This window comes from Chroicocephalus ridibundus, chromosome 10, assembly GCF_963924245.1.
Source record: "Chroicocephalus ridibundus chromosome 10, bChrRid1.1, whole genome shotgun sequence".
In the NCBI taxonomy this organism is placed as follows: Eukaryota; Metazoa; Chordata; class Aves; order Charadriiformes; family Laridae; genus Chroicocephalus; species Chroicocephalus ridibundus.
The window spans coordinates 2,360,434-2,384,994 of NC_086293.1; the positions used below are offsets into that span (position 1 = coordinate 2,360,434).

General features: G+C 41.7%; 1 protein-coding gene across 8 annotated transcripts in view; it reads left to right on the forward strand.

Moving 5' to 3' along the window:
- The window catches only part of IQSEC1 (IQ motif and Sec7 domain ArfGEF 1), a 351,403-nt gene that overhangs the window by 189,796 nt on the left and 137,046 nt on the right, over positions 1-24,561 (forward strand). For 5 of the 8 annotated variants that reach the window (XM_063347626.1, XM_063347627.1, XM_063347618.1 and 2 more), the window contains one exon: positions 7,482-7,526. The exons of 2 other annotated variants lie outside the window; for them this stretch is intronic. In XM_063347626.1, coding sequence (XP_063203696.1) covers positions 7,482-7,526 — 45 coding nt within the window. Of the gene's footprint in view, positions 1-7,481; positions 7,527-15,470; positions 15,492-24,561 lie in introns of those variants that run through there. One more of the 8 variants, XM_063347622.1, reaches the window with a different exon arrangement.

Consider the following 24,561-nt stretch of genomic DNA (forward strand, 5'->3'; position numbering starts at 1 on the left):
TCTAGACCCAGCAGAGCTCTACTCAGGAATCTAAGTCATCCAAGCCCCAAGTGAGGAAAGCTCTTTATTTCTAAGAGCAGCATTAAACACGTATTTAAGTACTTCCTTATCTAAATGGTTCATTACAATATTGGGAGCACAATGTACGAGAAGAGAAAATTAAAAGTAAGAATTTCAATGGTATTCTTTAAAGTTCTTAGTCCTTCCTTCTGAGTGCTGCCTTTTCATAGGTGAATGGTGCCTTTTCATAGTTATGTCAGTAAAACTATGAAATTATATATCCAAAAGAAAGGCTGAATTTGAACTATATTTTCAGGTTTTGTTCCAATTACTAATAGCGAGTCATTGAGTGATGTTTAGCTCTGGCCTACTTACCCACGCAATTCTGCGGAAACCTCTGGAGCTGGGCTGTTCTACTTTTAGATCTATGGTTCAGGCAGGCTACATTGAGACAGGTTTTCTGAATTGAATCCACATGTGAATGTAGCTGCCAGAAGCATTACATGTTTCCCGAGAGCTGCTGCCTTTGCACCATACCTGTCTTAGTTTGCAGCGTGTCCCCCAGAGAACTGGATGGCAGCGCAGTAATGAGTTGGTGGAAGCAGTGGGTCAGAATAGCCGTGGTGCGTCACTCCGGTGCATCCGTCCAGGCCAGTGCCTTATCTCTGGCAGTGGTCGTGGGAGTGCCAAGGCAGATGTGCAGGAGTAAGATATGCATGCTGTTACACGAGTCTGCCTTCAGTTCTTGAAGGTATCTTGAGTCACTTGTATTGCACTAATTACTGCAGGACGCAGCTGCATGTCTGATAAATGATTCTCCAGCCAGAAAAGATATTACGGCAGAGCTTCTAGCCATATATCCATCAGATTCCTCCTAATTTCTGGGAGAAGCCCAATCTCTTCATTAGTTTCTGGTCCATGATATTCAAATTAGAATTTCCCACAGCTTGTTTCTTCAGGGCCGTTTGTTTGGGACATGAGGCAAAGGGCCGTGGAAGAGACGTGAATGCGGCACTGCTAGCCACTGGGTCCCTTTGGCTCAGGGCCTTCTGGGGTTTTTTCAGCCTGTGTCCTCCCTGATGGCTTGGCAGACCTCTGGGCAAAGCCGGGCTCCGCTAATGAGGGGGAACTCCCTGAGCAGAATTTAAAGGTGGGAAGTTAATGCAAATGTTACCTTGTTACTTTTTTCTGTTAGTTCTCTGTTAAGTAACTTCATTTTGTGGGTGCTTTGGGGGCTTGGTCAGTGGGCAACTAAGTAAAGGGGAGCGGACTGAAGGTGACACAGCTTTCTGTATGTTGTTAAACTGCAGCGTCACGAAGGCGGCACGAGACTGTGCAATGCTTGATACTTTGGTGATTATGGCTTCCACTTGTAGCTAAAGCGTGTTGTGTGTCGAGCCTCGACATCCTGGAATCCTCTCAGGGCTCAAAGAAGTGACTTACAGCAAATTCACACAGAATATGAAGGGGTGATTTTGCTTGATGACTGATGTAATGGCTGGAATATCACTCCAGTTCTGTTTCTGTGGGAGGGTGTTGTTCTGGCTGAGTATGATCCTTCTGTTACCTTCTTTTTGCCCTAGATGCTTTGGGCTTACCTACCAAATGGAGTACTGAGTCTGGGATCCAAAGCATTCATCAGCGCTAGGTTTCATACACTCCTCAAGCAAGGGTAAATATTTCCATTTAATGAAACTGCACTTTGGAATGTAAGGAAATAATGTGGTCCTCCTTTGAAACTGAACGTGTGGAGTATCTCAGCATCTGCCTCCCGATTCCCTTTCTTCTGTGTGCTGCCAGTTCATACGAAGAAACTCTGACAAGCAGCAATTATTCACTGAGCAATATCTAGTACAGTGTCTTAAATATTTAATATATTATTCTGCATTCCTTTCCGCAGCATTAAAAAGATGCAATACCGTGCTGCTTCTAGCATGAAAGGTTTGATAGAGCTCAGAACTGTCTTTTCCCCTCATAGACACGCACTCTGAGTTGCCATTTGCAGATGGTCTATCTTTGTACTGTGATGCTCCAAGTGAATTTCACTTCCCTAGCCAAAAGATGATATATTTAAACAGTCTTTATTTGGGATCAAGCTGTGGATTTGCTTCAACTCCAATTATTTAATCTGCCACCATTGTGCATTTTCATGCCAGAAAAACATCTTGGCTTTTCTCAAATTGGAAATTTTTCTTGCTGTTTGCAGAATGTCTGCTTAGGATACGTAGTTATTTGGAGCTTCTGTCAGCAATAAGATAGGTAGTGCTGTGGCCTCATTTGTCCTCTGGTTAACAAATAATGAAGCGGTTGCAGCCATCTGCACTGATGGAAACGGACTGCTCCTATCCCAGTTTAGCATTATGCGGTAGAATTGAGCCTGGAGGGCTGGAAGTTGCCCGCGGGACCCTGAGAAGGGGAGGCAGCTGTACTGAGCTGTCACAGGGTGGGGACTCTCACAAGATTATCCGCTCAGCCTAGTCAGGACCTCCACAGAACTCGGCACTCTGTGGAGAGATTTGACAACTGCTCTGTAAAAGGCTTATAGCAGAGATGCAGTACTGGGCTACCAGAATGACTATATTGTGTGTATCCAGTCAGCGAGAGCATGGTTCCTGTATGCGGTTCTGTGATGACTTGCTGCAATCACATTGACATCTTTCTTAGAAGTAATGATTTGCATTGTCACTGATCCATACTGAAAGACAGAACAGTTTAAATTAAGGTCTCCATTTGTAATGCTGTCTCCCAGATCAATAACGCTCCTTGTCTATTATCACAGCTGAGGAAAGGAAGATTTAAGATTGTCAATTCTTCAGAGTATTCATTCTTTACCTTCTCTATGTCCATATGGTAGAAGGAACTCCATCTCATGCAGTTTCATCTTCAGTAAGACTGATTTTTGTATTTATGAAAATGAGGTTCTTTCATCACAAAAAAAAGCAAAATAAAACAGAACTTGTATCATCGCTCAAGGTACTAAGAAGCTAATTGTGTGTCTCACTTAAATCTGCAAAACCATTTTGTGATATGATTTTTTTAAATACCCAATGGCCAGGAATCTTATACCCTCAGGTTTGCTCACTATACAACCTCGATGAGTAACATGTATACACAGTTTGAATAACAAGTGTTCTAGCCCGTGGCTTTGTTTTTTGCTTCAGGAAAGAACTCTCAACTAGAATTGTATTTACTCTTTTTCTCTGTGGATACCTACTGAATGAGACAGCAGCTGTCTGAATTTTAGACCAATGATTTCTTGGTAATATTTTTATTTTCTTCTGCATAATACCCTGCAGAAGTGGGCTACTTATGATTTCTGTGCTAGCTGATGGAAATAGATGCAAGCTCTAAGCACGTTTGTAATTCAGGAGTTGTGTGTATCTATATTTTGTATAATTCTTTTAGCCTTGAAAGAGGGTGTTATTACCAACAATTACACCCATCCTTCAAGTTTCATGCTGACCATGTTAGCTCCAAATAATCCAACTGGGTGTAGCCCTGTGTGCCAACTTTAGTTACAGTTCATGCAATGATTCCTCTGCCTTTTCTCTAAAATGTCAAGCATTTACATGACGAAGAGATGTCATTCAGCTGACTCATCAGTGAAATTGGTGCACATTTCCTCAACTCCCTACCTAGAAGGAACTTGCAAACTCCATGGAAACAGGAAACAAACTCAGGATACAAAACAGCCTGCAGGGTTGTTTAGAGCCTTTTTGCCTGGTAATGTGAGATATTTCTGCAGTTTGTTTTCTCTGTTTAGTGGTGGTATAAGTCTGTTAGCTCAATTTTCAGCCAATTCCCTGGGCATTGTTCTACAGTTAATAGTAGTTTGTTGATTTCTTTTTTTTTTATTTTCTTGTGTATGTACAAAGTGGAAAATGTACCTATATAGACAAGTCTATTATATTTTTAATAATGTATTTTTAATATCTTTATTGTTAGATAGTGTATGGATTTCTTTCTGGACTACAAATGTACCAAGTCAGTGCCCATTAGGAATAAACAAATAGGACTGTTAGGCCTTCCTGCTTGCTTTCTTTAGAGCAATGCAATTTTTTTTTCCTGTCCAGTTAATTTGTTAAAAAAACAAAACAAACAAACTGTGCTTTGAAGTAACCTAAAATAGATGTATTTTTATTTTTCTGGAAACAGACATTCCTGAAATGACTTCGTGTAAAATGAGGTATTTTGTTTGCTGTAGCTTAATGATACTGTGTTCAGGGTTTGGGTTATTTTTATATTTTAAATTAACTTTCCATCTTTGAGCAGTGTTTGGAAAGAAACCAAAAGATTTAAATGGGATTTGAGATGTAAAGAAAGAAGGGGCGTGATTATCTGATTATACGAAAATTATTCTGTAAAATCCATAAGAATTAACTAACTTACTGTACCCCAAATCCAGATCTTTCAATAAGTTTCAAACTGGATTTCTCCTGTCTCTACTGGCTTTTTTTTCTTGGCCGTTAAACTTAGTTTTCTGTGTTGTCGGTCTACTCCTGAGATTTTCCACAGTGGCAAGTTGAATCTTTGGGTGGGTGACCAGGTTAAAAAGCTGGGCTTTAGCTTTTTCTGGGTGCATAACCCTCCTTAGTGTATGTCTTGGTCCCTGTCTTGCTCACCACTTGTGATCTGCTTGTTGCTCTTGTCCAGGGAGATTCCTTCAGTCCAGCTCATGGAGCTTTTCCTGTGCATGACACTATTTTCATATCTGATCTTCACATGAGAAAACCAGTAAGAAGTCTTTCTCCCTAGGGCTGCTTTGATTCTGTACTGGATTGAAGAAATTAATTGTACAAGGATGGGAAGTTTCTAACATAGAGACTTTACCATGCAAGATTCCATTGTCTGCCTCTGTGCCTCCAGCAGGAGGGCTCCCTGGTGACCCTACACAGAGGGCCAAAGCCACAGCGGGTCTCTCTGTGACGTGGGCTGCCCACCACCTACACAGTTTCTTTAAAGCAGATAAACTTTTGAAGCTCTTCCACCACCCCGGTGCCTGTGGGACTTGCTGGGCGCTGAGCACGTTGGCAGCTATTGCCGCTCTGTGTTGCCAGCTACCACATTGGTCAGGTCTGTGCCTTTCTCTGTTTTGGGCTTTTTAACTGCAGTTACCAAGTACATAAACCCCGTTACTAATAGCGCACTCAACTGCTTTTAGCGGCAGCAGGGAAATTTCTAGAAAACTATTTCAGTAAAAATAGAACCTGGTACCCGTGTTTTAGCCCCCAAATGGGGGATTTTTGCTGTGTGAACTGCGCTTTTTCCTATATCTTTGAAAACACATGCAGCTTAAGTTTCTGTCTTCAGAAAGAAAATGAGGTATTTTTAATGAAGCTGTAATCCTGCTACTTGTGATTGTCTAAGGAGTCCCTGAGGTCACAACGTGCTCAATGTCATTCGGCACCACAATCAAGGTTGCACTGGGGCTAATCAGCGCTGCCTTGTGTCTCATTACCATCTCTTCTTTATGCGCAACATATTGTCACTGCACAAAGACAGGGGCTGTTAAATATTTATTTATAGTAAGAAGGGCCAAAACTGTTAAGATTTTTTCTTTAAATCTGCGTTAAAAGCAAGGCAAAAAGTCACGCTCAGTGAGCAGGCTGGCACTTCCGTGGCACGCTGTAGTAAGCAGTAAACTTAATTATAAGTAAATTAAGTTCACCCTTCTCAATTGTTAAACTAACAACGACACACAAAGCCAACATATGTAAGCCACCCCCTCAATATTCATCACTATTCACAAATCTTGAACTCTGAAAGCAAACAAATTACAGGGCGGAATAAGCTTCTAAAAGCTATTTTAAAGCTTTAGTGCTTTAGTTAAAAGCTGTTTGGACAATATGGTTTGTTTCCATTCCTGTACAGCTAATTCTTGCATGTGCTGTGTTTATGGCCTCCACCCTTCACACAACCCTGTTTATTTTTGTAAACATACCGGTAATCTTGGGATTAAAGGTAAAGATTTGCGATTGAATTACAAATACCCACTGTAAATATTATTAAAGCAATTCTAATGCTGATTTTATGAACCTCCATAGACCATACACATTTATGATTATATGAGCAAAGATTGATCTGTGGCAGTTTGTGTAAGGGATATAAATGGATAAATGCAAATAACTGTTTAAAAATTTCTAACATGGTGATGGAGTGTTCATTATGAGGCTTTGGCTAATGTTTATTACAACCTGTGGGAAAACTGTTTTCACCCTAGAAATTTAGCTATATCGTATATAAGTTTAGAATAAACCTGAAGTCATGCATAATGAGAGCAAGTCTAATGAGTAATACCACACTACACGTTAAAATATTGCTGTTTAAACATAACTGTAGTTGTAATCACCTCGGTACTTTCAGTATCTTAACTGAACTTTCTGCTCCAGTAGTTCTTCAGGAAGACTCTGTAGGTGGGGTTTTTTGGGTAGAGAGCACTAAGCCATGGAGTGTAAGGATGACTGTTCCGTTAGCGAAGAAATTAAGTAATCTGATGGCCAGCATGAGAAAAGTCAGCAAGAGGGCAAATATAAGAATGGAATTTAACGAGGCTCTCGCAGAATTTTGCCAGCTCCCTGTTGTATGCACTGGGCTATTTTGGGGTAGTGGATATACTGAGGATGAGAGCACTGGGGCTGGGGATACGTACTTGTGACTGCACAGTGCCATTCTTCTGTGATCACGATTTGGTTTACGTACGCTGCCCTCCTCTGATGCTACTCTTTGCCAGTAAGCCTTCTGGTGAGGACGTTTTCTGCATCTTGAAATTACACACACGCCCCTAAACTAAGCTTCAACGTTAACTTCATAACTTGCTGAAAGACAGATTATGCTCAGGGACAAATTTCAGCAGGTGTGATCAGAGAGTTAATGCAGATGTGTCTGTTGTGGGGCAAGCTGGCACCTTCAAGAAGGATGTTTGCACTGCCCGAAGTTCTCAAGCATCTACAGTGTGAAGTTTCTGCCCCTTCCTAAGTCAGGCTGTAATACTTGGATATGCTGGGATATTCCGAGGGTCCGCACTGCTGCAGGTGAATTGAGCGGAGATTTTATTGCGAAGTGCACACAGTGCAAGACTGGAAGTAGAAGACGGGTTCTGGAAATGCTTATTGTAATGGTGCATACAGCAGAACTTGCGTCAGTCATTCGTAGAACAAAGTATTGTCGTTCATGTATAACAAACATGGAGGGGTAGAGTGCCTTTAGAATATTGAAAATTGATCACGTTTTGACCAGTTCAGCAAAAATGTTTCTGTACATCCCTTTCTCTAGTGTATAGGAAATGGCTGTTGGGGGTTTTGTTTGGCGTTTTTGTTGTTTTGGGGGTTTTTTTATATGCGTGTTTAATGGCATGCTAAGTATTAGAAAATGTCAATAAAAGGGAGGAAAACGTAAAGTCGTTAAGCATTTGACATTTAAGGACATAGTATTTTTGAATAGTTCGAATACTTTATAATTTTATTCTTTTGCTATCATCCCAGGACCTCGTTGGAAACAGGAAGCAGCATCTCAACTGATCCGCTCAGGTACTGTAGTAGTATAGATGTTAATTTTAGGTTTGAAACAATAGAAATGACCTCTATTCTCTATCGGCTCTACATCACATAACTTTACCTTCCAATGCATAACCAGTAAAGGCATTGACCAAATAGCTGGATTTTTCTGTTTGAGAGGGGATAGTTTGTTCTTTTCCAGGATTTCCAACTTGAAACTCAGTTCTAGCTTCAAACGCTGTCTATTTGTTCTCAGAGGAGCATGAAGGGGAGGGAGGGAAGGTGTGTTTGTGCACACACATGGGCGAACCATCTCTCTCTCGGATTTTTATAACCTTAGATTGTGCTGAAAACATTTGACCTTCCCTGGCAGCTTTATACTGCTTTGAGTGAACAATACTGATTGTGTCGAAATGTCATTCCTGTTTTCCATTGCTCAGCGTTTTGATAAAAGTACATGTATAAACTTCAGAGAGTACTGTCATATGAGTCATTGCAGTAACTGAGATTTTACTTTGATCACTCAATTTAGAAAAAAGTACTTAGCGCACTGTTAACATTGCATATCAAATGGGCGCCTTGCATCTTTTATTCTCATAGTTGCACATTAAAGAGCGCATCAAAGTCACAGACTTCCTTTGATTAAGTTGGGGCAGAGTCCCTTTCTCTCCAACTGACGGTTGTTTTGGTACAAGTCTTCCTTTGGAGATGTTATGGATTGAGGGTGTGACTTTTTCCCACATCATGTAGTTTTAGCCTTGCTTGAACAAAACATTAGTGGAAACTGTTCTGTTTAAGCTTAGTCAAATTAAAGGCCCTCTCTATTATTAATCTTCCATTATTTTCCAGTGTATGGTTTTCTGAAAATAAAGCATATGCCTTATTATCATTTCCTGAAAACAAACACACCCGCCCTATGTTGTAATATTATCTTGTAATAGTATCTTTGTCTTCAGCTCAGCAGAGCAACACTGGACAATGTCCAGTTGTGACTGTAGTTCTGTTCCCATCTCCTGGTTTGACTGGAACAGTGTTCCATTGTGTGGTAGGACAATGCAGGAAACAATGTCCACTTCCTTCCTCCTCCCCCCCGCCCGGCTTTTCTGGGAACTTATTTTAGCAAGAACATCATATAGCTGGTTTGTGATTTACCATTCTCTGGGATGAGGTTCCCAGAACGAGGTGTTGATGCCATTTTTATTCCAGGCTATATAAATCTTTGTGAAAATTGCAGATTTTATTATGAAGATTTTCCTTCCAGTGGAATTTTTTCCATGGGAGGGTATCAGTGAGAAAGATGGAGGAGGATTAGATGTAAGAAGTGGCTGAATTTTAACATTTGGTGGGAAAAGGGAATATTCTTTGAATAGGTTTAGTTGCACTGAATAGTCATCTTTTCTAGAGACTGTGGGGTTTGAATCATTTCAAGTTGCTATGAGATCATAAAAACATGGAATATTTCCCTGTTGTAAACTCTTTTCAATAAAATGAGACCACGTGATTCAACATCCGTCAACATGGCCGCTGCCATCGCTGCATGGCCTCGTGAACCGTAAGTTGAACACGCACAGTATGCGTGGGAAGTTCAGAGCCCTTGGCTCTCATTAGTATGCGCTCAGTGGGTAATGCCGTCTTAAGCCTGCAACAGAGAGATGCAGGCTGGGATCGAGTCCTTGATCGCGCTTCTTTATATTCCAAACAATAGTTTTATAACAGCTTATATTCTACCTTTGTTTACAATTTTTTTTTAAGCTGTAAATTATCAGAGATTTTGAGACTTTCTTCTTTATCCCATTCACTTTTATAAAACCTCTGTGCTCAGACATCTCCTAAACTAATTGAAACAGATAACCTTGAGAATACTTGCAAATTTTTTTACAGAACTGTCTTTATAAAAAGTTATTTGGAATTAAATGCACTTGCCTGGGGTAAGTCTTTTTGAATTTTGAGAATTGGGGTGAAATAATATCTGGGAGTTACCAGAGGATGTAAAAAGCTACTCTTTAACTACGAATGAAATAATTTTATGATGTTTAAATACTCTAGAGTAAAACAATCGTAGAGGAGACATTAAAGAAATTTCCAGGTTATATCAGCTAAACCAGTGAATTTTTCCTAGGGTTAAATAATTATTGAAGAAACGCCATGTAAAAATCTAGTCGACTTCGGTAGATCAAATAAGCCTGTTCTGGAGCTTTAATTAAACAGAATGAATGCTATTATTTTTAAGTAAAATGAAAGATGGTAGAAGACTTCTTATTACTGAATGTGTTCTCATAAACCTGTTGAGCAAATTTGCATTTGAGTGACCCATAAAATGGAATGTGCCAATTAACATGAAGCCAGCCGGTGTCCTGTCAAGCAATTGGTATTTTCTAGTCAGGCTATTTTTCTTGCGTTTTGCTCACTTAAGTTCCTGTCCCCATCAACAAGGTAAGTTTGCTCTCAAAGAACCACTCTTCTATTTCTCACCTGCTCTGGAACGTTGAGATCCAGACTTTTCATTTTTGTTACGTTTCAGCTGTACATAGATTCCCCACCAGACAGATCCATTTGTGTCCCCTGGATTTATTTACACTGCGCTCGGATTCCATAGGTTCAATTTGAAAGTAACGCAATGGCGAGATCAGAGAAAAGCCCAGTGCGGTAAAGAATAAGAGCTAATGTGAAAAAATTGCTTATGTCCATTATAAAGAGAAAAATCTGTACAAATTAGCATGCTCTCTCTATATGTATGTATATTTTGTTTTGTGCAATTTCTTTCATAGTCTGCACAGTATTTGTTCTGGGTATTTTGAGTTGGACTCCGTCCGCTTTCAGCTGGTAGCTGAAAAGTTTGTGTTCCATAATATCTAAATCTTAATGTGGGCCTTCTGGAGTGTTGTATTGCCACACCTGTTTCAAATGATCCAGAAATTTAAATGTTTCAGCTTTGCAGATATTCATGGCATATTTGTTGTCTTCTGTAACAAATTGATCAACTGGTGCTTGTATGAGTTTTGAGAACAGACATGCAGAAAAGATATTCAGCATTAAAAGAACAGCAAACTTCTTACTATTGTATTTCATGAAATTCTGGCAGCTTAGAGGCTTAATAACCGAAAATGAAGAATAGTACCAAGTGATGATTAAGATTCATCTGTGGGGGAGTTGCATAAATCTGAGAGCTGTTTGAAGCAAAATAACTTTGTTTTGAGTTACTGGAGGGTTTCTAGGCAGCAGAGCTTCCCTTTAAAGGGCGAGCGGGGGTAAAGGAAGTAAAGGGAGGGAGCGGGTCAGGGGAGAGAACTTGATTTTATGTCCCTGATTCTCTAGGCGTCTCTATAGACCGTGTCACCAACGTGTCCAGGTGTCACAACAGCGCGGCAGAGCCCGAGAGCTCCCTATGAACAGAGCTCTTCCATTTTCCCTGCTTGGGAAGGGATACTTGCTGAAGCGGTACCCAGAGTGCATAAGGCAGCCAGGAAGAGAGATCTGGTTCTCCAGAGCCTTTACCATGAAAGCCCTCCTTCTGCTTTGTATGAGCAAGCCAGGGCATTTTCCCACCAACTTCCATGTGGAGACTGATTTCCAGGATCAAGAAAGGGACCCAATGTACAGGAGCTTTGTGTGTTGTTCTGTTCTGTGCGTAACGAGGCCTTAAAGCCTCCCAGGAACTATTTCAGCACCCCTTCGGTTGCGCAAAGATCTTCGGTACACCTTACATGTATTCCTTCTATGATCCCCACTTTTTAATGTGGTGTGCCCAGGGAGTATCGTGGCATTTAGTGTGGGAACCACACTATCTTGGTCTCCTGATACTCTTGAGCTCCACAATGTACAAATTGCTAGCATGAAGTTTTTGTGTGTGGCGGTTGAAGTATTTCACCCTGGAGTCGTGAAAGTCATGAAAGGCTTTCTTACTAGAGGCTTACGATTTCTGTATACTCCATGTTAGTAGGCAGATACACTGTTATTCTGGGCAAGTGAAATATTTTTCAGGAATGTTCCTGGCATATCACTATAAGGGTGTAAGTAAGTAAATAACAGTAGTTTAATTTATGTATTTAATGAAAGGTTAAAGGTGTAGCAAGACAGGTCAATTTTCCTGATTTCCCAACCCGACGTTTGAAATGGGTGTACTAGTAACTCTAGCAGGCACTGACTTCTTGCTGGGGTTATTTTATACAACGCTTTCCCTCGTCGGTGAATTGTTTTACTTCAGCCTCAGAGCTTCATGGCTTAACAAGACACCATCCCTAAAAAAGGAAGTGTTGTACTATATGATTTTCCACTTTGCCCTTTTTTTTTTTTTAGTGGCTGTTTTTGAAAGACTTGTCAGAGCCTTCAGTACGCTGCTGCCAGAGCTGCCTCTGCGTAGCAAAACTCTGAAGGACTATAGAAAATTACAGCAAGCTGCTTGCTTACCGTGCCACTGCTGAAGCTGCAGCACATCCAAAAAATCACTACACTTATTAGGCCTGGGAATTCTAAGTCAAAGGTTTTGGGAAATGCCTTCCTGAAAGAACTAGTTTTATATCCAGGGTGAGCGTGAGATGAAGCTTAATTTTCTTTGTTGTTTTCCTCTGGAAGACAAGTAAAAATGAAGAACATGTTGAGAGCATGGTGCTTTTCATTTGCAAAAGTCCTAATTAGCATTTTCTCTGCATGCAGTGCAGTATAATCAGTGTTGGTTGCTGTCAGAAAACTCATGGCTACATAGCTTCTACTCACTGAAAGTCTAAGATTTAGAAGTAAGTAATTGAGGTGACAAATAGCTGCTTTTTTTTTTTTTTTCCCTGGAAAGGGGTATAGGGGAGAGAAAGAAATTGCTTTGCAGTATGAACAAAGGATAAGTTTTCAGATAAGTCTCATTGCAGCATGAAATCTTTGGATGGTGTCTCTTGAGCTTAATTCTGTCAGTATGGCTTTCCCCTTCTTCCTTCGTCCTGAGAATAACAGTTCTTGTTTACGGGATGAGGCACTCCTTGCTGCTGCTGCTTTTTTTCTTTCTTTTTTCTTCTTTTTTTTTTTTTTTTTTAAAAAAGGAATCTCAAGAAATTCAGGCAGAAGAATGTTCCAATAGGGAAAACTCTAACTTTTTTTTTTTTTTCCCCCCCACTATCTGTTTTGTTCTTGGAAGTAAAGGGAAAAAGGTTTCCGTGTTATCCTCTTGGCAGTATACCATAGGCTTTGTAAGGGACCAGCCCAGCCCGAGCCAGGAGGCAGCACCAGGGAGACTGGGGAAGGCTGGGGCTGGCCAGGAGGCACTGGGTCTCAAGGGCTTTTCACTCAGTTCCTCTTCGAGAAAACTATCCCTGGAAAACAGCGACTAATATTAGGGGTGAAGAGCTGGGATGGAAGATTTTGATATGAAAATCTAAATATCCTTAGCATGGTGGCATCACTGTCTTGAAAATTGCCAAGCTAGTGAAGCCCAAGGGAATATGAGTTCAGGAAGAAAAATAGACTTAAACTTGCATTGTATTTGATATTATTAGGGAACTTGCTTCTCTGAAGTAAACAACAGTGTTTTCTTAGGAATCACTGCAACCAGCTCTGATGCTGGTCTGAAAGAAAGAAATCACAGTGTGCAAATGCAGGCATCGCAGGCAATTGATTATTTTAAAGAGAATCTTTAAAAGACATAATTTTTTAAAAGGCCCAAATCAAATGCATATCATGTTTGTGCTTTTTCATGCAGGTTGCTTTTCTCCTGATCTGTTTGTTTCCACCACTTATCCTACCCTGTACGATATATTTTTAGGGAAGTACCAGACAAAGTGTGACATGAACATTTTTGAATGTTGTCTGGGCATAATTTACCTATTTCTTTACTTCGCTCATGAAAGTGCCAATTCTTACTCAGGCATATTAATAATTTCATTTCAAGTAAACTTACAAAACCAGTTTTCTAAGAAGTTGCAAGGCACTTATGTAAATGAGCGGTGACAATGAGCAAAACCAGAACCCCAAAGGATCCCTAAATATAGCTTATTATCCAGGCACTTGGGCAATGAGATATGTCTCCATGGAAAAGACCCTCAAGTTAAGTTTTAGGGGTTTGGTATTCTTTTCGTATTTTTTGAACAGTGTTAAAAATTTTTTTTGTTTTTTGGGTTTTTTTTAAAAAAAAAAAAACAAACAAAACAAAACACCAGTGGTCCAAGTGCCAGAATCTTTGCTTTTAAGTATTTCTTCAGATTCTGATTTTGGGTTTGTTGTTGTTTCTGTTGAACTCTTAAATTCCTATTACCTCTTTGGTACTGTTGCAAGCTACGTCCTAAACGTTGACTATTAGTGATCTTCAAAAACTCAACAGAATGACGAATACCCAAATTGCAGTTTCTGAAAAAGTAAACAGCAAACCGCACATAAGAATTGGTCAGTCTCCACTAGGATACTTGTTATTAATTAACAACAACAACAAAAACTTTAAAAAATGATAAATTGCTATTGAAGTCTTCTCTTGTGCCAGGAAGGTTTCCTGCCAAATCTTGCTCAGAGCATCCTGCGAGACTGGGGGGTCCTTGAAAGCAAATGTGCCCGCTGATATGGAGAGGAAAGAATAAGAGGGGGGAAAAACGTGGAAGAATTGGGCCAATGTCTTTCATAAAAGATAGCAATTAACTGCGGGCTCCTGTCTTTTCAGAATAAAAGCAGTCTGCTTTTACCGTGTCTAGCCAGAGGTTTGAAATAGCAAACGCTGCTAATTTTGAAATTCCCTTCAAAGCAGCTCGCAGCTAATTGCTCTGCGCTCCCTGCGGAACCGACACGGCTTTGGGCTGAGCTGGAGCTGCCGAGCTGCTGCTGCTTTGCATCGCTCATCCTTAGCTCGGCCCCGCCGCCGCCGAACCCTCCCTCCCCGGCCCCGCCGCCGCTCCCGAGCCCTCCGCGCCCCGCCCGCAGCCCCGCCGCCGCCGAGCCCTCCCTCCCTTCCCGGCCCCGCTGCCGCCGCCGCCGAGCCCTCCCTCCCCGCCCGCCGCCCCGGCCCCGCCGCCGAGCCCTCCCTCCCCGCAGGCCAATGGCGGCGGCCGCTCCCCGCGGGATGTCACCGGCGTGTCCCCGCTGCCCCGGCAACGGCGGCGTTATCGTGGCTCGGGCTGCGGCGGGGCTGCCCCACCGCGCACCATGTGGCTCAGATGATTAGTTTTGCCTCACGCAGACCTAGCTGGCAAAGTGTGTTGGGAATAAGATAAGCATAATTTGGTTTGTGAGTGGGGAGGGTCTGCACTTCTGCCTGTCTGGCTGGTTTTTTTTTTTTTTGTCTTTTTTTTTTTTTTTCCCCTCCCCTGTCATAAGGAGCCCACAGTTTTCATAGGTGCTGGCGGACAATGGAGCTGATGTGATTTACACAGGAGGAGCTGATTAACAGAGTTGTGTGCTGCTCTATTTAAAAAAAAAAATAGAAAAAGGAAAAAAAAAAAAAGCCTGCTGGTGTGATTATAGGGCAGTTGTTGTCAGATCTGATTGAGATAATTGCTTGTATTTTCCAAAGTTCTGTGAGCTTTAAGGATGCTTTCCAAAGGTCCTTCAGAAACCTTAACTGGAATATATACACGTCGCTTGACCAGAGGACTTTTAGAATGGCCTAAAATAGCCAAAAGGAGAAGTGGGATTTCTGTGTAATAACGGTTATCCCGGTAGTACTGGGACTTTTGGAAAGATAAACTGCCATCGGGATCAAAGAGCGCACATGAATTTGTATCCTTTGTGCGACTGCCTCTTTGTATTAAAGTAGGATACTGTAACTGTGCAGGTGCTGTGCCATGTGCATGACGAGCTGCATGTATTGGTAGCAATTAGAAACACTTAATGCTGCAGCAATAAGGAGAGGAGTGTGTTGGACTGGATTTGAGTCATTCAAATCATAACAAAAAGAAGTCTTGTGTTGTTAAAACCTAGCTGCAGACTGCAGTTGCTGCAGTAGAAGTATTTGAAAATGCTGAAGTTAAAGGCCTTCTGCTTGGATTACTGGCAGTTTTTATGTCTCCAGCCTCTTCACGGTTTCTATAAAAGGTAAGAAAACATTAACTCTGAAATGCTTTTCAGAACTGGGTGGCTGCACATGATGCCACCAGTGCTTTTCCTTGCTGTTCTACTCTGTTGCTGAAAGGCAAATATGCAGGGGAAAAGGGAGTGGTAGAGAATTAATGAGAACTTGTGACAAAGATTGTAAAGCTGCTTTTTTATTGCATTAATTATCAGGCACTTTTGTCTCTCTGCATGTAGGTATGAAAGGTGATGATGCTGTTTGGTTTTAACATTTACTTTAAGTCACATCACTCAGCTAAGGCTCAGTTAGTAGTTTTTCTTCTCTGATATTTTATCTTTAGGCACGGTAGCTTGTGTTGTGTAGTGTACAGACTGTAAATAGCACTAGGAGATTAATTGAAATGTCATGGAAATTTATGTAATGCAGAGATAATCTTTTTTTTTTTCCCCAAGATATTTAGTGATATAATAGTTCATCTTTCATCTCCCTCCCAGCACAAAGTGCACATCACAGGCATTGAGAGCAATGGGCACTTCACTTAGGCGGGTCTGACACACCACTTCAATGATTGATGGTGAATGGTGATCATAAAGAATAGGACTGGGTGTCGGATGCATTGAGCTTGCCTATTTAATGGAACAGCAAAATAAGCAATTCCATTTAACATGTCCCTGAACTTCCCCTGATGCTTTTTAATCTAAACTTCTGTTTTCTTGCTCTTGATTTACGCTACTAAGCAGAGTTTTTGAATTTTCTGGGGAAAAAGTGGGGATCACTTCATTGTTAACAAAAACCATGCAATTCTTTAAAACAGGATTCTGTTCTTGTTATGTACACTTTCTGCTCTGACTACCTATTGTCAGCCTACAGAAAGTGCTTTGTACTAAATGCTAATTGCAGTTGAATTTTTCATGCAGTGACTGAAGGCTGGAAAAGGGAACTGTTCCAATCTTTTTCAAGGTTTAAGGGGTGCCCCGCACTTTCTGGCATTGAGTAATATAGGACCCTCATCTGTGACCATTGGCTTGGGAAGTTTCAAAAGATAGCTTTATTCTCCTCCTCTTGCAGCTTTTCACAGATTTCATTTCTAAGCCAAAAAATTTCCAACCCATTCCCAGCCCATTGTAATGTCTTCCTTGCTGAGAAACCATATAAAATAATAGAAATGTAGCCAGACTGTTTTGACACAAATAAATGCAACTAAACTAAAGCTTTATGTCTTGGATTCCTGGCAAAATCCCAGCTTTGTTGCAAATGAATTACTGTAGAGTTATTCTACGTTTCCCAATGGAAACCTCCGCGATAGCTAAGGACTGTCCATTTATTTCCTTCCAGATAGTTAATTTAATTGCCATCAAAACCTAGGTGTACTTGAGCCCGTCTCCTGGAGTGTGTTTGCACGAACAGAAGTAAAAAGAAGACTTAAGCGCTTAAATATCAGATGGAAGCACTTTGCCCTCATCCTTTTGAGAAGAGGAAAGCTGCAACTTTCTCATGTTTTAAGCAAAATAATTTCTTGATTAAAGCACAGTGAAAAACAAATGGCCCAGAATAAGAAACTTAAGTGCAAGAAAGTTCGTATTAAAAAGAAAAAAAAATCAAAAACCAAACCCAAACTTTCTTGAGACTTACTTTCAATTGCTTTTTATTAGTAATTGTCGATTGTTTAAAAAGCTCTTGGAAAAGAGCCAAGGGGTTGTGGGGAAGAGTTTTGGATGTGTCTGGGTGTATATATTTCTTATTTTTATCTATAACATGAGATAATCAAAGCAGGACTTGGGTAACGTTTCCATTACACGAATTTTTAGCGTTAGGGTCATTGCCTGCCCTCTGTTGTGCCTTGATGGTGTGGGGCAGATGGGTCAGAGAATGTAGGCAGGAGCAAACTGTAGGACATTGCCTTACGCCACCACTATTACCTGGTGACCAGCTGTGGCTCGAGGTGAAGAGGTGCTGTGACAAGTCTTGGGGGAAACAGTACCACCCCCCAGAGCCTTCCCCATGTACAAGTAGTGCTATGTCAGCAGATGACTTTTCAGAGCAGACACGGGGATGCTGTGGAATAGCTGCCCGCCTCCCACCTAAGCCATGTGTTCCTGATCCTGTGGGGTGACTCAGAGACTCGTTGCTTGGCCATGAGAGCCCTGCTCATCGCTCCTCGTGCACGCACCCTCCCCAACAGTGCTTAGCAAGCTCTACATGACAAGAAATGTGACTATTCTCTTTCCTTTTGTGGACTGTCTGAGCAGAGCATGACTCTTATCTTCAGTTACAGTCAGTGCTCAAAACTGGTAACTGTTGTTGCTTCAGAAGCTCTGTGGCTTGCTGTTCTACGTTCAGAAATCAAGCTGTGTTTTCCAGCTTTTGTTACTTAGGGAAGTCTTGTGGGACTAGGTCTGTTGCCTGACCTAGACAATTCTGATTTATGGTCTAATTTTGCCTTGCACTGGGAGACGCTTACGCGGAACTGTGCATCTATGTTGAAATCCATGCACTTCCAGAGAAGTCCATGCAGGGTGTGTTGGGTCTTGCAGCGTTCTGATGGGATGCGCACACAACACGTACACCCTGCACATAGGGAGCTGGGTGGCAGGAGAAGGCTGGCACACTCTGCTGCTGTTTGGGAAGTGGGCTCCTTCTTCAAATCCTTGAGAACAAGATTACACGAGGGGTTCAGGCTGACTGTGGTGGTGGCCCGTCCCTGCTGCCCAGAGCTGTGGGGCTGGGAGCGGGACAGGAGGACGGGGCAAATAAGCAAATCCTCCTCCTCGCCTGTAGTTGTAGAGCCAGTTGGGGCACTGCAAGAAAATAGTGATTCTGGATGATGGGACAGAGTAAAACTAGGACAATTTTTGCCTTCTGAGGTGGCAGTTTTCAAATGTATTCAAGTATACATGGTAAAAATCCAATTCCAGAGCTCTTGATAGCAAGCTGTGCCTGTGACATTCCTGAAGAGAAGCCCAGGTAAGGGCAGACGCCCAACCTAGAGCAGAGGGCTTCTGTAGGCTTTGCAGCCCTTTGGCAGAATTGATTGTGAGATATATTTTCTCAATACAGCAAGGGAAAGGGGGAAACAGGACAAAATAAACAAACTGCACTTGTAGTCTATTTCTTAAATTTGGCAGTGACTTCAGTAGCCAGGACTTTGCCCATCACATGTATATTCACAAAACAAAGTTACTGCGAGGTGATAGTAATGTGTATATAAACTATCAGCCTGCTTTTGTCTAAGTTGCAGCAGATTGTATACAGCAAACTGGGGGGACTGGGGTAGAAACCTGATCCGAAAAATGATTGATAATTCACTAATTTAGGAAAATCAAACTTGTGCGCTCTGTTGCCGTTAACACTGAGCGCGTTTTGGTCAGTGCTATATAACCCCTCACAAGTGCTGGGTTTTGGTGTCCTTTGAATACAAATAGTAGCCATGTAGAGATATATATTCTGATAACAGATTAAAGTTCTTACTGTAGTGTTTCTGTGGGATTTTGAGGATGAATGTCTCATGCTTTACTGAATGGATTATAAAACCATGTGACTGCAGGGTTAGCATGTGAAAGTGAAGATTTTCTTTAGCCAGTGGGTGCGTCGTGCTGTGCCTTCTGCCAGCTGGTGTGTAATAGCCCAAGCGAGAAATTGTTGCCATTAGCATTGCATTAAAGATAAAGCATAAGGTGAGAAAATTTGTGACTGGCAGTGAAGGCAACTATCATCTGTAGTTTGGGGGGAATTTTTCCTCTCAGAATGTCTTCTTGCTAAGATAAGAGTATTTTAAAAAACATAAAGTGCCAAGTTTATAAAGGATACTTTACTGGAATCCAGTTGCTTGACAAACAAAACAGGTTTTAAATTATATCTTCTCACTTTTCATTTTTCTTCCATCAATTTGGTCTCTCTAAAGCAGTCCCGAGTCTCCTGCAGAACAAGTAGGGCCATTTCCAACAAGCGTCCCATTCCAGCCACCCCGATGCAGTAAGTGAGCGATGACTGGGCTTTTTGAAGCAGGGATTAGTTGAAATTGTTTCTGCTGGTCTTCAGTTGGGACTAGCAATTCCAACAGTGTGATTCAGGGCAGATTGAATCATGCGCTTAAGCCAATCTCTGGGCAAGAATAGGTCTATATTTTGGTCTATGATTCAGTCCCATTAGGATGTTTCAGTGGTGATTGTAAATGAAAATGCTTTCATGAATTTGCTTGGTAGGAGCAGCTTATTGCTGCCATGCTAGAATATCACAAAGTAACTGAGTGTCAGAAGCTACTTAAAGCCACTCTAATATTGCACTCTGCAGGGCACCAGCAGCTCTGTGCGCATCCTCTTTCCCACTCCGTTATCCAAGACAAATTTGTAGCATTTGAAGCCATTAAAGGAATTGCCAGCCTTAATTTAGATGCAGTTTCAAAGACAGCACGTGTGCTTTAAATGATCTATGTCAGGATTGTCCTCTAGGTTAACTCTTTGTTAAAGAGAATGTGCTTTGATAGTCTTTGTTCCTCGTTTCTGGTGTTAACAGCATGGACTCTGCTTCTAGGATTATGTGAGGTGGGTTCAGATGTGCCAGATGACATCCTTGCTAACAGGCACGCAGCCTCTTTCCTTCAAGTAAAACGCAACCTCTTCCCTTTAAGAAGTGGAGCCTCTTTCCTTTAAGTAAAATGCAGCATAAAAAAAGATGCAAAGAACTCAATTGTCCTGTGTTACTAAATAGTTAAAGGAAATACTATTGTTAAATTCATTATTTAAAAACATTTAATAAAGGGGAAAAATCTATAGGTGTTATATACAATAGTATAATCCTGTATTCCTGTAACAATAGCTGTGTATTAGTTACACATCTTAGTAACAGTGAGCAGGGGGGAAAAAAAACATCCTTAGGTTCTAGTTCTTGAGAGCAGGGAACTTCTGCTCGCTTACCAACGGTGATGTCAGATGGTTTGCTTTTCTTCTTGCTGTCATCTAAATGATGAGCTCCTTTGCAGTATCTTGAAAAAAAAAAAATAATAGCAAAGTGGGTGGGAAAAATTACTGAAGCTTTGTCTTGGACTTGCATTTAGAGTTCACCATATATGTTGTTAGAAACAAATAGTTTGCTTTCACTTGACAGTGACTTCATCCAGAGCAGGGCTGAGTCATAGGCCTGTAGTACAGCGCTGTCTCCGGAGGCTCGCGTTGGCAGCGTTTATGCTATTGCAGAGCAGCTGAGAGCATAAAATTCTCTCCTTCTCCTTATCCCCCCAAATCCACCATCCTCTTGAAGTACAGCCTGCAAAAAAAGTGCAGATTGCAGTATTCCCCCTCAAATAAATACACGACATAGCAAAATGCCTTAAAAACAATCAGAGGACTTTTCTACACTCAGGGAAGTAAAGTAATTTCCAGCTGAGAAATTTAAATTAAAAATACCTGAAATACCTGTTAATCTGGTTGAAGCCTTCATTGTAATGTAATTAATGCTACTTTGTATCTAAAAGAGAGTATTCCTGCAAGTGTTCAAAATGCATTATTCATATGCCTTAAATTTATACTTCTGGTTTGTCTTAACTTTCCGCGCTGCTCTTCCTTCCTCCCTGGTGGACAGACATCCTACAGGATCCCTTAACTTTCCATCCTTTGATTTCATCGAGGTGTGCTGTGGGACTTAGGCATTGCAGGGCAAAAATCCTGCAGGAATACATGGGGCTGTGTGATTTCTCTCCCCGTACCACTGTTGTAACTGATAAACTGGGTTTCAGACCGGAGACAGTTTTTTGCGTATATGCCTTGCTTTTTTCTGCTTCTCTGCATCATCAGTAAGTCAAGTCTCCAGCCTTTCTGAAACCTTCCTTTTCCTTCACCTCCTTCCCTCTTACACAGGAACCATCTGTGAGTCCTCAGGATCTCCATCTTTCACACTTGTCCAGAGTTTAACCTTCCACGAAACTTCCTTCAAAGATCCGTGTTAGGGTTTTGAGGAGCCGTGGTATCTGTGCTGGGGCTGTCACAGATGCGTAGCTGGCGGTGGCTGCCCTTAGCTGTGCCCCTAGGGAGCACGTTGTTTGCCAGGCTTTTCTTTCCGTATCTGGTCCTTACTGTATTTAGATGCAACTGATGGGCAGCCCCTAGAGCAGTCACATTTTAATTGTGCCTTTGGCGATGTGCCCTGCAGAGGGGGATTGGAAGCTTTCTGAGTTTCCTTTGATAGTTTTCCAAGATTAAGTCGCAGAAAAGGGAGTCTGGGAGCATGGTGGAGGCCTGGAGACATATGAGGAGTCTGTCAGAAGCTGCAGCTGGAAGGGTGCTGGAGGGGCCTCTTCAGAGCAACACAAACTTGCCAGCTTGGTGGGGATGAGAGGGGATGCCCTTTATCAAAATGCCAAAATCATGCTGACTCTATTCCACAGAAGGACTGGTATGTGGATGTCACTGCTGTAAACTCCCAGGAAACTTTGTGTTTTGCATACTCCTAGGAATGTCTGTGAAAAATCAGAAATGGAAGTTTAAAAGCGAAGGAATGAAAATACAGTGAAGGCTAAGGGGAAAAATGTGCGGTGAAAATATTTTATTTAACCCCCTTCTCCTGTCTACTGAAAATGTTGACTTGTTAAAAGTCGAAGGTTTAAAGATTGTCTAAATTGTCTAAAAAGACAGAATGCTTTTCAATCTGAAGATTTAAACCCCATCCATTTGTAAGACTACTTTCAATCCTTAATTGTAGTCGCTGTTGTCTAAAGGGAATGCTACCTAAGTTAAAAATAGGTCTGGAACTGTCCCGTCAACCAAAAACATAGTAGCTCTAACGCTTGCATTTTCCTTTTGTCAAATGACCTGTCAATATATTCTACGTAATAATAGAAATGCTGTTAAATTCTGTTTCGTGAACATTTTGTCCCGATAGAAACTTCAGGAAAATAAGCAAATTGCCTTCTTCCCTCTTGAAAGCTGCAGTACACGCGTTTCCTCTTCACAGGAGTGTTACACTAACCTAATTTAGGATGAGCCTATGCAGAGTTAAAGTAGTAAGATTATCTTAGCTGCAGACATGTCATGTGTAAAGTGATGCATGCATCCGGAGCGCGGGACTTTATCAAAAAGCGAATCAGATAAGGTGTTCTGGGTGCTCGGGTTCTCTGAGCCACTTCATGGTAACTTCCGTGACAGGGGCTTGACACTCTGGGCTCCTCTCCCTGGCCGGACCGGCAGAGCACTCCGCTTATCCTGCAGGCTTCCATGCGAAATAGCAATGAATCTCAGGAGGGGGGAGAATAAGAGAATGTGAGACTCCAAAATAAGTGCTGCCTTTCTATTAATATCTTTTTAAAAGTAATACACCACTTACAACTTGTAAAGGAACCTTAGCTCTGGCATTTTTAAAGACTTAGAGTGATTTATGTCCCCTGTAATATCTTTGCCTGCAGCAGCTTTGTTGCCAGTGTAAAAAATAGAAAAAGGATTAAAACCCTCTAGTTCTTTTCTCTCCATTACCTCCCTACCTTTCCACCCAACATTATTTTTTTTTTTAAGAATCTTTAAGTACTCTCCGTCTCACAGTGGGCTAGTATTTGCTCTGGGTTCTCTTAGCCATCAAAACCATTGTGAGAATCCTATTATTATTACTAAAATGTGTGGTATGCGCTTGGAAGTGGGCAAGTTGAGGTCTCTGACAAACAACTCCTGTTGAATTTTGTTCCAGTGTTTTTGAGATACTGATTCTTCTGATTGTTTTGGCTCCGCCGTTACAGCTCACTGCTTCTGCGTACAGTCAGCAAACCCAGAAATGTGTGTGTCTGTCTCTCGGGTGCTTTAGGTCGTCTTGGTGCAAACTCACCTGCATCAGGAGCTCCAGCCAGCGCTCCAGACTGCGGATCAGAGCAGCTGAGCCGCAGAGGGTCCTTTGGGCTGGCTGCGGTAGGCAGCGATGACCTCTCAGCGAGGCAGGGGGGGCGCTGAGTGGGTGCATCTTCACTTGCCTCAACTCTTTGCTCCGTTCTCATAAGCCACTTGAGAGCGCTGTCATCATAGCATCATCTTCATCTGAATTAGTGATTGCATCTGTTTGAATTAAAGATTTCTTCCCATAAAAGGGATGCAAAATGTTTTACAAAGCCGAGAATTGCTTTCCGTTTTACAGAAAGTGAAATATGCAGCTTCAGGAGACCTGGTCTGTCCACTCAAGGTAGAAATGTGGAAATAAACTGGGGGAAAACCTAAGAGCAATGTGACCTTCTGATGCACTTTGTAATTGTGCCTATTAATACATCCACTGAAAATAAAACAGTCACTCAGTCTTCTAGGGAGACATAATGATGCTAGGTCTGGAAAAGCCAGTGTACTGAAGTGGGAAGAAATTTTGGAAGGAAGCAGAACTTCTCCTTGCACCTTCCTGTCGTAAGTTGTGAGGACAGAGACAGCTTGTAGTACACGAACCATTAGCAGGACAGTGCTGTGGGTCTGGACACAGCAGTGCTGACGTGGCTGCCGAGAATGAGAGTTGTGCTGTAGGTGCTTGCAAGCAGGGCGTATCTAATAAAGATTTCTGGGGAGTATAATGGGAGGAAAAATCCCAGCAAACTAAGTATATCTGTATGGGGAGTTCTGCATGGTCCCATACAAAGCGTGACTGGGTGGATGCAGTGATGTCCTGTGAATGGAATCTGTTGTTTTATTTCGAGGGGAAGAGATAACTGAAGTTTTCACTGCCACACCCAAAGAGCAATAACAAACCAGCCAGGCAGCAACTGGCTCCAAACAGCCCTTGTTACCAACCCACGGTCTCTGCATTGGCTGGGATTTCTTGGCCAAACGTGTGAGTGTGGGAGAAGACTGTCACTGGAATCATTACAATAGATTATGATTGATGTACAAAATGGAAAATCCTTGTCAAAAGACAGACGATGCCAAAAGGCCCCTGCAGTGCTGGGGCTCATCTTGACTTGTCATACAGTGAAAGCAAACAAGGCTTCAAAAAACTGAAGTCATTTGATATGCTAATCTGTGCCTTGTTTCAGGCATAGTAATGTCACTGCGAACAAAGGAGAAGAAAGTAAACAGCTAAGACAAAAGGGACTTACTGTCTTATTGCTGCTGGAAAAGTTCCTCTATTCCTGAATAACATTTT